This window comes from Callorhinus ursinus, unplaced genomic scaffold (assembly GCF_003265705.2).
Source record: "Callorhinus ursinus isolate GAN/ISIS: 27379988/994484 unplaced genomic scaffold, GSC_fseal_2.0 scaffold8, whole genome shotgun sequence".
NCBI lineage: Eukaryota > Metazoa > Chordata > Mammalia > Carnivora > Otariidae > Callorhinus > Callorhinus ursinus.
In genome coordinates, this window is record NW_027397070.1 from 49,116,066 (window position 1) to 49,130,864 (window position 14,799).

Below are 14,799 nucleotides of genomic sequence, written 5' to 3' on the forward strand. Positions count from 1 at the left end.
AAATCAGAAGAGTGTGAGAGCCAGATGATACAGGGTCTTGTAAATCAACAGAAACTGTCTTTTGTTGTCAGCGATAAGAAGCTCTCCGGAGAGCGTCATGCTCTTACTTATGTTTAAGCAGTTCCCCAATCCTTTTAAGGAGTTTGTCCTGGGGAAGTGCTATTTCCCTTTTTCCCCAAAAGTATAAAAGCTACCCTGAATTTAGTGTTCATCATTTCCATGCATTTAAAAAATATCTTTCCTTTCAAAAATAAATACCTTTCTTATATACATAGCCATAAACAATATAGTATTGCCCTGCATGTTTTTAATCCTTATATACATAACATACTGTATGTATCTTTCTGTAACTTTTGTTTAACAATATGTGTCTGAGATTTGCCCATGTCTGTAATAGAGATCTCTATTCATCTTTTCAGTGCTGTATTCAATGTATCAATATGCCATACCAGTTTTCTTGTTTGTTGTGGGGGTGGGGATGTGTGGGTAAGTCATTCTCCTACTAATGAAAAGCTAGGTTACTTCCAATTTTTTGTTCTTATGTTTTTATAGTAAACTTTCTTAAACATGTCTCCTTGTGCCATGAGCAGAATTTCTTCGGAAAACCATGTGTTATAGTTGAATTGATTCCCCCAAAAGTAGTACGTTGAAGTTCCTAATGCCCAATACCTCACACATTACATGTGCATTACGTTGATATAAAAATGTTCTTTCCTAGTTTGAAATGTTCAAAATGTTCAATAGTTCAAAAATGTTTGAAAACCTCAGTTGTTGTATATACCCAGAGACAAACTTAATAGGGTAGTCATTAGGAATGTGTATCTCAACTTTTGTATAATTGCCAAATTGTTCTCCAAGGCAATTGCACCAATTTATGCTAAGAGCACCTGTATACAAGTTCCCATTGCTACATAAGTGTCAACCTTTAATATGGTCATATTTTTACAGCTTTCAAAAGCTACAGATGAAAACAGTTACCTGGCTGTTTTAATTTATAGTAACTTGAACTAGTGAGGATGAGCATATTCATATATTTATTTTCCAATCAAGTTCCTTTTTTCCTATGAATTGACAGTTCCTATCTTTTGCCCATTTTTCTCCTGGAGTGCATGCTTGTTTCTCACTGATTTATAAGGCTTTCTGGTTGAGATACTAGCCCTTCATCAGTGAGGTGTTACAAATGTTTCCTCCCAGTCCATGGCTTGTTTTTTCACTTTTGGTGTCACTGTTTATGATGTCATATGGTGCACAAGGCTTCTGTTTTTTAAATAAGTTTTATTGAAATATAATTAACAAATCATTAAATTTGTCCTTTCTAAGTGTACGGTTCAGTGTTTTTTATTATATTCACATAGTGGTACAACCATCACCACAACTTTAAAACATTTTCATGGGGCGCCTGGGTGGCTCAGTTGTTAGGCATCTGCCTTAGGCTTAGGTCAGAGTCCTGGGATCGAGCCCCAGATCCCATCAGGCTCCTTGCTTGGCGGAAGGCCTGCTTCTCCCTCTCCCACTCCCCCTGCTTGTGTTCCTGCTCTCGCTATCTCTATCAAATAAATAAATAAAATTTAAAAAAATTTCATTGGGATATTCTGATTCTGATCAGAATCATATATATACACACATACATATACACTTTTTGAGTAACGATCTATTTCTACGCATTTATCCTTATGAAAAAAAAGTGAAATGTATAAAGTGTTCACGTATTGAAAATATTGGGGAAAGTCTACACATTATGCACAGGGATTCATTAAATAAATTACACTATAGATTCATATTATGGAATTTATGTACCCCTTAAAAGAATGATGTTTGTCTTACTGATTGGTGATAGGATATATTAATGATATTAAGTGAAAGAATTAATGATATTAAGCAATTTCTTTTATATAAAATTGTACCCCCTCCCTGCCTATTGCACATATATAAATGTATATATATTTGTATTTGTGTGTGTGTGTGTGTGTGTGTGTGTGTGTGTATATTTGTCTGGCAGGATATACATCAAAATGTTACAGTGGTTATCTCTGGGTTGTAGAATTTCAGAAAATATTTATTTTCTTTATATTTTAATGTGTTGGTTTGATGTTTTGCAAGTATGATGTTTTTCCAACTCCAATATTTTCAGATAAAATTGCATGTGAAGTATGTTGACTTTACAACAGAAACACTACAGGGGCGCCTGGGTGGCTCAGGCAGTTAAGCATCTACTTTGGCTGAGGTCATGATCTCGGGGTCCTGGGATGGAGCCTGGCAACAGGCTCCCCACTAGGCAGGGAGTCCACTTGTTCCTCTCCTTCTGCCCCTCCCCTAACTCGTGTTCTCTCTCTCTCAAATAAATAAAATCTTAAAGGAAAACACTACATGTGTCCATTTTAAATTTTACTGAAATGGTCAAAAAATACTTGTTAAAACTGAAAAAATGTAAACCTTTTCAGATATGTAAACTCTGATGAGGAGTGTAACACAAATACTATTCTCCTTAAGGAAAAACTCTCCCGCTGGAAAATTTAAATCCCCATAAGAGGGTTGTTGGGTTCATCGTACCATTGGTGCCTACCCCCGTGTCAGTCAGTCAGGACACAGGAATACAGTCATACTGCAGATGTGACCACCAGGGGCCTACCCCCATGTGTCAGAGATTTTCCGCAGAGAGGGGAAATTGATGCGAACCAGGTTGTCCCTCAGGTGGTGTCCACTCCAGAACCAGCGTGGAGGGCGTGGGGTTACAGGCCCAGAACATGTCAGAGGTGGAAGAGAGCTCCGATCAAGGAGCAGAATCTGTGGCAGAGCTGCACTCATGCTCAGATCTCCTGACGGTTGCATCTGTCTGTTACGCCACGAAGCTTATCTGGAGATCGGGAAGTGCTACAGAGGAGGTGTGGGTGGCAAGGGAGAATGGTAACTCCGGGGCAGAACCTCGCTGCCCGAGTGCACGGGATGCCACTGAACTGAAAAAGTGCCAGGGCATATATATGTGGGCGTCTCCATTTTTGAGTTTTCAAATAGGAAAATCGTAATGTCAAAATATATTTGTTTTTCAGCGAGCTTTGGAAGCACTCTTCAGTCCACTCCATAGGAGATACTTTTTGACAAAAAGTAGGGAATTTATCCTGATTGCAAGAAAAAATGTGGACTCCCTACTTTTCAAAAGTTGCCTGTGGAAAAAAGAAGATACTTCTGGAAATATATGTTCAGAGTGTGGAATATCTTGTGGCATACCTAATTTAAACTCCTCAAATGTTACCGGTAATTTTTGAACTGCCAAATTCAGTGGCTTAAGATAAACCAGGCATGGGACGCCTGGGTGGCTCAGTTGTTAAGCATCTGCCTTCGGCTCGGGTCATGATCCCAGGGTCCTGGGATCAAGCCCCACATCGGGCTCCCTGCTCCACGGGAAGCCTGCTTCTCCCTCTCTCACTCCCCCTGCTTGTGTTCCCTCTCTCGCTGTGTCTCTGTCAAATAAATAAATAAAATCTTAAAAAAAAAAAAGATAAACCAGGCTCTACCAACTAACTAACTGGGACAGTTATTTAAATGGTCTGGAACTGTCTTATTTAGAACCTGGTAACAATACTTGCCCGGCAAGGCCCTTGTGAAGATCAGATGGGTGAAGAAGCTGGGGGAGGTCCTGGTCACAGTAAAGGGTACCTATTATAATTACATCTTTGGTTTCCCACCACCATGTTGCTTACCTCTCTCTAATTGAAACAGCCTTCCTTTCCTAGGGCTTTCTCATACCACTTCCTAATGCTTCTGTTCTCTCACAGTCAACTTCCTGGGGCGCCTGGGTGGCTCAGTCGGTGAAGCCGCTGCCTTTGGCTCAGGTCATGATTCTGGAGTCCCGGGATCGAGTTCCACATCAGTGAGTCTGCTTCTCCCATTGACCCTCCCCACTCTCATGTGCTCTCTCTCTCAAAAAAAAATAAACAAAATCTTTAAAAAAAAAAAAAACCTTCCTCAGCAGTGTGTGTGTCTTCCAGTAACATTATGATTCCCCAGTATTACATCCTTCGTGCTTCCTCTTCTTGCTTAGTGCCATCTTCTATCTGCTTCACCAACTTGCGTGGCTTCAATGATCACTCATCCATTCCTTTAAGATTTCCTGAGTTCCTGTTACATACTAGGCACAGTGCAAATATGGTAGCCCCCTCCCATTGTCTGCGTGTTCAGTTACCCACGGCCGATCACAGTCTGAAAGCTGATGATCCTCCTTCTGACATATCAAAAGCTAAACAGTAGGCTTGATGCTGTGTTACAGCGCCTCCATCATTCCCCTCACTTCATCTCATCATGTAGGCCTATTACCATCTCACATCATCACAAGAAGGGTAAGTACAGTACAACAAGATATTTTGAGAGAGACCACATTCACATGACTTCTGTTACAGCATGTTGTTATAATTTTCTATTTTATTATTATTGTTGTTACTCTCTTACTGTGCCTAATTTATAAATCAACCTTTATCATGGGTATGTATGAATAGGAAAAAAAAACAGTATACATAGGATTCGGTACTATCCACTATATACAGTGCGTTCAGGCATCCACTGGTGGTCTTGGAACATATGCCCTGCAGATAAAGGGGACTACTGCAGTAAAATCTCAGATGTTTGCTGAAAGGGCACCAAGAGGCTTATTTAGAGTAAGTCAAAACCTTCACATGTGAGATGTCAGTACTTTATCTACACAACAGTTTCTAAACTTCCCAAATTACAAAAATTGTTGAATACTTTCCCCAACCTCAGTATGTGTTATTTGGAGTAAGGCTGGATCATACCCACAGTCTCAGTACAACTGCATATTTCACTATACTTAGAAATTATCAGAAAGCAGCAGACTGGTAAAACAGACCACATTAAAAAAATTAACCCCCAACACCAGGGGTTATCACAATCCTTTAGGGTCCTATAGTACACATGTATTATTTCTATAATCAGAAGCAAAATATTTTAAAACAAATGGAAAAATAGCAACCTTAACCTTTATAATGGGTCTTAAAGGTAGCCTTTTTAATTTATTTTTTAAAGATTTTATTTATTTATTTGACAGAGACAGAGACAGCGAGGGCAGGAACACAAGCAAGGGGAGTGGGAGAGGGAGAAGCAGGCCTCCCGCGGAGCAGGGAGCCCGATGTGGGACTCGATCCCAGGACCCTGAGACCATGACCTGAGCCGAAGGCAGACGCTTAACGACTGAGCCACCCAGGCGCCCTTAAAGGTAGCCTTAAAGGCAACAAAAGTTAAGATAAATTTTCTGACATTAAATGTGTGAAGAGCAAGGACTTACTTGCTTAATCAGTCACAAACTACAAATTATATTAGAAGCTATTCAGAAGGCAACTGACTTTTGAGGCCACAAACCATTATTTAATCAAGTAAGGCACACCCACTCAGAATGCAAACGCAGTCTCTACCCATCCCTCTCAATTGCCCATTCTGCCAATAAACACTACTTCTTTCTTTCAAAAATTGAATCTAATTGAATCTCAACCAATTAACTATCTTGCGCAGAGCACTACGAAGTTTCTAGGGCACCTACACCAACCCTAAAAAGTGGGCAAGTCTGCTTTCTCTGAATATGCAAGTTTTAAAATACAATCTTAAGAACACAGAGGTTTATATATTAAATACTGGTCTCATTTCCCAAGAATTTTTATTAAAGAGAATTCCTGAGTACCTCAAATGACTCTGGAATCTTTCAGATCCAGCTAGTAAGATTTGAAATGTTCTCGAGACAAAAAGCATTCAAAACAAAAATCTAGTCTCACAGCTGTAGTTACAATATTATTTTTGCAAAGCCTTGAGGTCTTCGGATGTCTCATCAGGCCTTCAAAACTTAAACAGGTATCCAGACCATTCTAGATACTCCTCCCATTCTTGCCTCATAACTAACTTTTCAGTTACTGTTTCCTCTCAGCGGAAACAAAAGCTAGTAGCTATTTAGTAAACCACCCTTCATTATTCATTTGCCTCCTTCTAAGTATAAGTAGCAGGACCAGCTCTTTGTTCTTTCAACTTTGCTTGGCCTAAAGAGCTTGACTTGTGCCCCAAGTCCTCCTTAGAATCTTACTTATTTTGGCAGCTAGAAGGCTGTCATCATTCTAATATCTCATTAAAACTACTTCTAAAGGGAAAAAGTTAGGCTCAAAACAGTCTCAAAGGCAGATAGTTTCTTTCCTTCAATACTTGTTAACTAATTAAGGAAGGTAAAACGCATGTCTAAATCTCAAAAGTTCTATAAAGAAATGGAAGATCTAAAAAAAGTGCTGTAAACAAGGAGCTCTAAAAGTAAAAACAGACAGTATTATATTTCAGGTGCAACCAAAATATGGCACTTATTTAATCAAACGTTAAATCCACAGTAAAAGACTCTTGTAATTAAAATCACTGAACGCTGCAACATGCTGCTGAAAAAAATTCCTGCAAATCCTCTAGAGGTCTTTAAAAATAGGATAGAATCATCTGTCAAGATGAGTTTTAATAAAGTCCTACAAAAAGATAAAGGGACTGAATTACATAAACCCCTAAAGGGTTCTTCCAGCTCTAATTTTGCCAAAGCTTCCAATTCTAACTCTTTCAGTTTCCCTAGTGATATTTGCCGCCCTTTACCTCAAATAAAGGCTGACCCTCCTCCCCTCTCCTCTCTGAAAGGCAAGGGAGGAAAAATTACTGCTTTATTGCTCCTCTTCCTTGTGACAACTCTGTGTCTACTGTCATCCTTAAAAAATAGTAATGTCTACCCACGGCTGCTGTAAATACAAAACCCAATACTCCTGTGATGCTTCTCCTCCACTCTCACAGAGCTACCCACCCTCACGGCACTTCTGACACCTAAGACTGTCAGATCCCGCAGGCTTGGTCCCAGGAGACTGCTCCCTGCCCCACCCCCACCTCAGATGCCTGTCACAAGTCCAGGCGTCCCCTGTGCTCCTAACCCATAAGCTATAAATCAGGTTTCCACCACTTCCTCCTCTGGTTGATAATTTGCTACAATGGCTCACGGAACTCAGGAAAACTGTTTACCTACTGTTTCCTAGTTTATTATAAAAAGATACAATAAAGGATACAGATGAACATCCAGGTAGAAGAGGTGCACAGCGCAGAAGGTGTGTGGGAAGGGGCACGCCACTCTCCTAGCACCTCCACATGTTCAGCAACCCGGAAGCTCTCTCAACCTGGTACTTTGGGGATTTTTATGGAAGCTTCACCACATCGACCTGAGCGATCATTAACTCCATTTCCTGCCCCTTAACCCCCTCTCTGGAGAATGTGGGGAGGGGCTGAAAATTCTAAGCTTCTAATCATGGCTTGGTCTTTCGGGTGAGCAGCCCCCATCCAGGAGCCCACCCAGAGTCACCTCATTAGAACAAAAGACACACCTATCACCAGGGAAATTCCAAGGGATTTAGGAACTCTCTGTCAGGAATAAGGGTCAAAGACTAAATATTAGAACAAAAGATGCTCCTAGTATTCCTATCACTTAGGAAATTACACAAGTTTTAGGAGTTCTGTGGCAGGAACTAGAAGCAGAAACATATATGCATACTTTCCCCCTATTATCTCACAGCTACTATGCAAAAAAAACCCCAAACAAACAGAAAATAACAATTGTTGGTGAGGATGTGGAGAAATAGGAAGCCTTGTGCACTGTTGATGGGAATGTAAAATGGTGTAGCTGCTGTGGAAAACAATGTGGCATTTCCTCAAAAAATTAAAAATAGAATTATCATGTGATCCAGCAATTCCACTTCTGGGTATATATCCAAGAAAACTGAAAGCAGGGTCTTGAAGAGATATTTGTACACCCATGTTCAAAGCAGCATTATTCACAATACCTAAAACCTGAAAGCAACCCAAGTGTCCAATGACAAATAAATAGCTAAGCAAAATGTGGTATGTTGCAATGGAATATTATTCAGCCTTAAAAAGGAAGGAAATTTTGGGGCACTTGGGTGGCTCAGTCGGTTAAGCATTTGCCTTCAGCTCAGGTCATGATCCCAGGGTCGTGAGATAGAATCCCACACTGGGCTCCCTGCTCAGCGGGAGTCTGCTTCTCCCTCTGCCTCTGTCCCTGCCCCCCTGCTCATGATGGCTTGTTTTCTCTCTCTCTCTAATAAATAAAATCTTAAAAAAAGGGGGGGGGGAATTCTGATACACACTGCTACATGGATGAACCATGAGGACATTATGCTACACGAAATAAGCCAGACACAAAAAGAAAAATATAGTATGATTTCATTTATCTGAGGTACTTACAGCAGTCAAATTCATAGAGAAAGAAAGCAGAATGGTGGTTGCCAAGGACTGGGAGGAGAGAATGGGGAGTTACTATTTAATGGGTACAGAGTTTCAGTTCTGCAAGATGAAAAAAGTTATGGCAGTGGATGGTGGTGATGGTTGCACAACATGAGGAATGCATTTAATGCCACTTAATTGTATGCTTACAAATGGTTAAGATGGTAAATTTTATGTGTGTTTTACCACAATAAGAAAATAATTGGAGAAAAAAATCAGAAAACAAAAACAAACAGAAACGTTTGTTTTATATGCCCTTTCTACCACAGGATCTATTTACTCAAACTCTAAACCCAAATCTAACAAAGGGCAAACACATATATTCATCCCTTCAAACACTGAAACTCTTGAGAGTGTAAAAGAATCCTAGAAGTTTCTAACTTCTCTCCTGTTCATTAAAAGACAAATGTTGGGATATGTGAGGAAATGAATGTATATCCCGGGTTTAAAAACTCTAAATTTATATTTTACTTAAAAGATGACACACACCTGCACACTTAACATCTTATGTGTATTTTTATGGCATAATTGGCAACATTTCCCCCAGAAAGTAGGGGGAAATAAATAGGGGTTGGTGCACTATCACTTTAATTGAAACAAAAACAATTTAAATTATTTTAAAGAAACTCTTGCTCCCATGAAGTTACCAAAAGCCTCTCTTTTGCTTAAGAAAAAACAAAAACTAATAGATAATATTCCTCAAATTCATGTACAAAGCTATATCCCTAAAGTTTTTGTTTTAAAAACACTTGTGACAAGGGGGCGCCTGGGTGGCTCAGTCCGTTAAGCGGCTGCCTTCAGCTCAGGTCATGATCCCAGAGTCCTGAGATCGAGCCCCACGTCGGGCTCCCTGCTCAGTGGATAGCCTGCTTCTCCCTCTCTCTCTGCCTGCCTCTCTGCCTACTTGTGCTCTCTCTCTCTGTCAAATAAATAAATAAAATCTTTAAAAAATAAAAAAATAAAAACACTTGTGACAAAGGGTTTTCTAGAAGGGATACTGGAGCCCTGACCACTTTTTTCAGGCATTCCAGTAGACCAGTCTTCCAGATGCCACCGTAGTGCCTTGAGTGGAATTTTTCACTAAAATATACTTGAAAAAGCCAGATGTTAGAGTCATACAGATTTTTAAATTTCACTTTAGCAACTTGATATGTCTTCATTTTACTCTTGGTGGGCAACCTCTGAAGAAATAGCATACCTACAAATGCTAGATTATTAGAGACTATGGGAGAAATTTATTATTAAATCAGAACATAACTCCTACGTTAAGTGAAAAGAGCACCTAAACACAAAACGCCTCTGAACAACTTTCTCTTGACTTCCTTTTCCCTCTTAAAAAATCATAATCCATTCCATCTGCAAAGTATTTTCTGACTCCCATCCGTCAGGTTTCTCTGTTACATTCTCTACCACCGCAATTTTGTCTTATTAACCATTTATGTTGCTAAAAAAAAAAAAACCCTTACACAGCCAAAAATGAAGATAAATCTTTGGAATATGTGCATTATGGTGCCTTCCACCTTCAGGGGAGGTCAAGGCTCTTGTATGTGTTTTCCCAACTCTCATAGCCTTGCTATGTCAACATGACTCGGAGGAATGCTTTATTTTCTGTTTCACACCAAACAGTAACAGGCCTATCTATCCCAACTACTGACTGGGGGAGGAGGCTGCTAAAAATCTATATTAAAGCCAAATTAAATCACAATAGTCACACTACTGCTATTGGGAACAGATGACTTTGGGGCAAGAAAACGTTTTCCTTAATATCTAAACGGGATTTATAAATATGAAAGTCAATTGCAAATTTCACAACACTCTTCCAGCAATACTGATCTTTCAGTCTTTTTAACCAGCTCGTCTTTAAAAATACATTTCAGGAGAATCTGTCAATCCAGAGCACTGGAAGGCCGTTACTAATTACTGTCTTCAATCCAAAACTTTTTCAAAATATTGCAGAACTCCCTGGACTTGGTTGGTGATTCAGCCTCGGTTAACTCCTATGGAGACTCATCACAAGTCACCACCTGGGTTCAACAAGCCCCTTGTGCGATCGCACTCTTGCTCACAGGGCCCACCTAACTCAACCTGGAGCCCGGGATGGGGTCTTACCACAGGGTAAGAGCATAATGCTAGTGAGGCACCAGCCCAGGTTCACTGCCAGATGTGTGGTCCAGTGCCTTGTTTGCAGAAGGGGTAGGTACGTGGTAGGAAGAGACTTGGGTGTGTTTCCGCCTGGTACCACCTCCTAACTTTTTTTTTTGCCTCCTGAGGACCCCGAGGGCTGTTTTCCTTGGAGGGTTTCAGGACTCTAAGAGGAAGCAACCACCTCGAGGACATGAGGAGGGAGCCTCGAGAGAAAGAACCAAGAGCCCTCGAGTGGATCCTCCCGGGGTCCGCGGGGTCACTCCCTGCTTCCCCGGGGGGCCAGCCCATACTTCTGGCCAGATCAGGGGGAGGAAGGTACTCGGACTTTGAGCCAGAGCCCAAACCTCGGAAGGAAAGGAGGAAGACCTCAGACGCGGAGACACGAGGGAGCCCCTACGCCGCCCTTGAGCCTCCCGCTTGGGGCAGGCCCGGTCAGCGCCAGGACACCGCCGCCAGCACACCTGAGCCGTGCCCGGCGCCCGCCCCCGCGGACGGTCACCGCGACCTCGCCCCGCCTGGCCGCCCCCTCTGCCGGGTCCGCACAGGCTCAGCTCGCGGGGTCCCGGCCCGCCACCTCCGGCTCAGCCCGGCCGCCCGGTCCCACCATACCTGGCCGGCGGCGGCTGCGGCGACAGCAGCGCTGCTCCTCACGTACCCGTTCCTCACTTCCCCGTTCGCCACGCAGCCGTTCGCCCTCACCGGGCGACGGCAGCAGCAGCCTCCGGGCCCCGGCCGCATCGTCCCGACAGCACCAGGCGCAAGGCAGGTTCTGTAGGCGGCAGCCCAGGCGGCGGCAGCTCCAGTCGCGCTCCGCACACCACCCACCTCCCCGAAACCGGAAATGGCTGCACGCCGCCGCCAATTACCGGCCTGGCAGTCACAAGGGGCGGGGCCCACTCCCGCGGAGGCGGTGGCTCGCCCAAGGCCCGGCGGCCAAGGGGAAACGGGGCGGGCCGGACAGGAGGGACACGAGCCTGAGGACTGCTGGCCATCTGGAGGAGGAGGAGGCGGACCCCATGCTGCTGTCTGGCCAATCACGGGCGACAGCAAAGGCGGCTCGCGGGTGTCGAGGAGGGGCCTGGGTAGGGTTTGGCGGCTTCTTGGTCCACGCAGAGGAGGCGGGGCCCAGGAAGAAGTAGGCCAATTAGAATGTGAGGAAAGGAAGGGGGCTGAGCCGCAGTGTCCAGAGCAGGTTCCCGGGTTCTCTTGGACAGGTAGCGGCGTCTCTGCCTTTGCCCCCGAGGAAGTTCTGGGATGTGAATCCCAGGCGGAGACAGGGCTCCTTGATTTAAAATCAGCGAATTCTTATATGGGTATCTATAGGATAGCATTTTTAGCATTTTTAGCATTCTCTCACCATTTTTCAATATGCTGCGTACATTAACGCATTTCTTAATAATTCAGATGTCTCTTTGCCCTTCACCTCTGCCCCTAATCTGGGTTTTCTGTACAATTTCCTTTAAAGAGTACCTCCTTAAGAGTCAGGAAACCTGGTCTCATTCCAACTGTGCCTATAACTGAAAGCTAAGCCTTGAGTATTTAGCCACTTTGGGAGCCAAATTCTCTAAAATAGAGTTAATACTTTCTGTCTCATAGGCTCATTGCAAGAAATACGTTAATAAAACATTGTACACCTATCATAATGCCTGGCCCATGGTAGGAGCATAATAAATACTATTTTGCACCCCTTGAGTTCTATCTTCCCATAGGAGTTAGAAAGGAAATGGATCTACATCATAACAAGAGACTTTTGGTTACCCATAAGGAATTTAGTTCTTTAGGAAAGAGATTGACAACTATCAGTTTCTCCTGGTTTAGGAGCTGAACAATCTAACAGCAGGTGGACAGAGCAGATATCTTCTTTGAGTCAGTAAGCACTATGATCCTAAAGAACATAGTTTGTGATAGAAGTATAAGGCTAAAAGAAAAACATGTGGCTTGCACCACGTGGTGCTTACATTCTAGGGAGAGAAAAGGTGTACCTGTATAACACAAACAGCAATAAAAGGCCTACAGAAGGCTGGAGTTCTGATGAGGAAGGCTGGACTACAGTGACAAGTCTAGACTTTCCATATAAAAACTTTTTTAGGGCAGGAATCTGGTTGGAAGCAGGGCTAAGGGATTTAATTGAAGCTTTCCAATTTGGAATTTGGAAAAGACTTGGGAAGAAGATGTGGGATGAGCTTAATCTTTTTTTTTTTTAAAGATTTTATTTATTTATTTATTTGAAAGAGCAAGAATGAGAGAGAGAGAGAGCACATGAGAGGGGGGAGGGTCAGAGGGAGAAGCAGACTCCCCGCTGAGCAGCAGGGAGCCCGATGCGGGACTCCTGGGACTCCAGGATCATGACCTGAGCCGAAGGCAGTCGCTTAACCAACTGAGCCACTCAGGCGCCCAGATGAGCTTAATCTTGAAGGATGAGCAGTATTTGCAGAACTGGGGATGAGAAGTAAGGGGAGGGTGTTCCCAGGAGAGGGAACCTTCAGAAGCTCATGTATAGAGGCTGGAAAACGCAAAGCCTTAAATTAGAGCCTAAGAGTGAGGACTGTGACTAGATTAGAGGAATCCTGTTAGCCAGTCCCTCTCTCTGGAGGGCAGGACACAGGTCCTTGTCTTGTTCTGCCACTTACTCACCACGTGTGGTCTTAGATGAGTCATGCAACATCAGTCTTGGTTTCCTCACCCATCTTACAAAATTAATACCTGTACTACTTACCTCACAGGGTTTTTGTGAGCATCAGTGATATAATACACAAATGATCTGATAACCTTGCACACCATTGCTAAATCACAAAAGGGATGCCGCAGAAGGCAGTAGGTAACACCCCAGGCTCCATGCAAACGGGAAAACAGCTCCTTCCAGATGCATAAGCCACCTCATCACCATTTTACTGAGTTCACATGCAAAGTTCTGGGCTAGGCACTGGGGTTACAAGTCTTCCTTCAAGATTGCTCAAACCATTTCAACTGTAAAACCTTTCTTGAATTCCAACCGCCTCACAAAATTAGTCTCTTTCTTCACTGTAAACTTTATACCACCTGTGTTAGCAAGCTTGTGTCACATTACTTTGGGATTCTTTTTTTTTTTTTTTTGATTGTGAGATTACAGAGTGGTTCAGAGCAAGAGCTCCATGGTCACACAGAATTGGAGACTCAGCTCGAGCATTTAAAAGCCTTGTGACTTTGGCAAAGCTGCTTGACTTCCTTCACTGTGACTCAGTTCCTTCGTCTGTAAAATGAAACATATCTCAAAGAGTTGTTGTAAGAATGAAAAAAAAAACCACTCAGTACCAGAGCCTGTCACATAATAGTTAATACGTGCTGGCAATCATTTGTTGAGGAAATGAATTATTTGTCAAATGAATGAAGGAATGAATGAATGAATATACTTATACCCCCAACTAGACAGAGAACAAGCTCCTTGAGGTCAGGGGATTGTCTAGTTCACCTTTGGGTTCCTAGCACCTAGCACATAGTAAATAATAAATGTCTGATGAATAACACATGGACAAATGAATGAAAATCTGGCCCTGCCTCCAAGGAGCCTTCTATCATATGGAGACTGTGTTAAGATTCTTGTGATTGGGGGCGCCTGGGTGGCTCAGTCGGTTAAGCATCTGCCTTCAGCTCAGGTCATGATCCCAGGGTCCTGGATCGAGCCCCGCATTGGGCTCTCTGCTCAGCGGGAAGCCTGCTTCTCCCTCTCCCACTCCCCCTGCTTGTGTTCCCTCTCTCGCCGTGTCTCTCTCTGTCAAATAAATAAATAAAATCTTTTAAAATTAAAAAAAGAGATTCTTGTGATTGCAGCTAACATAGGTCAATATTAGAAAACTTTATCAAGAAAGGCAAAATTATTGCAATGCTCCTCAAGATAGGGAAGCATGGGGATTCAAAAATCCCAAACCTTGGCAACAGACAATTATAGGCCATCCTCCTAGCACCGACCCACTTGTGAGGCTTAGCTCTCAGACACCTACTACTTTCATATTCCTTAGGTCAAATTTATAAACTCCCAGGAAAGAGAGATCTGATTGGCCTTAGCTTAGGGTGAGATGTCTAATGCTCACCCAATCCATGGTGGTCAAAGCACAAGGTCAAGCTGCTGGAGGTGAGGAATCAGTTACACAGAAGGAGGAATTGCTGCAGAGAAGAAAGGACAGCCCTATCATTGTCTGCTGCAAGGAGCTAGAACATGGTCATGAATAGAACAAGTAACAATCACTTGGAAGGAGTATTGAAGGAGGAGCCTTCCAATATAGCATTAAAAAAAATTTTTTTAAGTAAACTCTACGGCCAACATGGGGCTTGAACTCACGACCCTGAGATCAAGAGTTGCCTGCTTTACCAACTGAG

The 14,799-nt window shown here is 42.8% G+C and overlaps 1 protein-coding gene across 1 annotated transcript in view; it reads right to left on the minus strand.

Annotated features, from left to right (window-relative positions):
• Positions 1–11,294, minus strand: part of SPTLC2 (serine palmitoyltransferase long chain base subunit 2) — a 101,629-nt gene extending 90,335 nt beyond the window's left edge. The window contains exon 1 of the mRNA XM_025869543.2: positions 11,056–11,294. Within this exon, the coding sequence (XP_025725328.1) occupies positions 11,056–11,184 (129 nt within the window). The 5' untranslated portion in view covers positions 11,185–11,294. The remainder of the gene's footprint in view (positions 1–11,055) is intronic.
• Between the last annotated feature and the right edge of the window lie 3,505 nt (positions 11,295–14,799).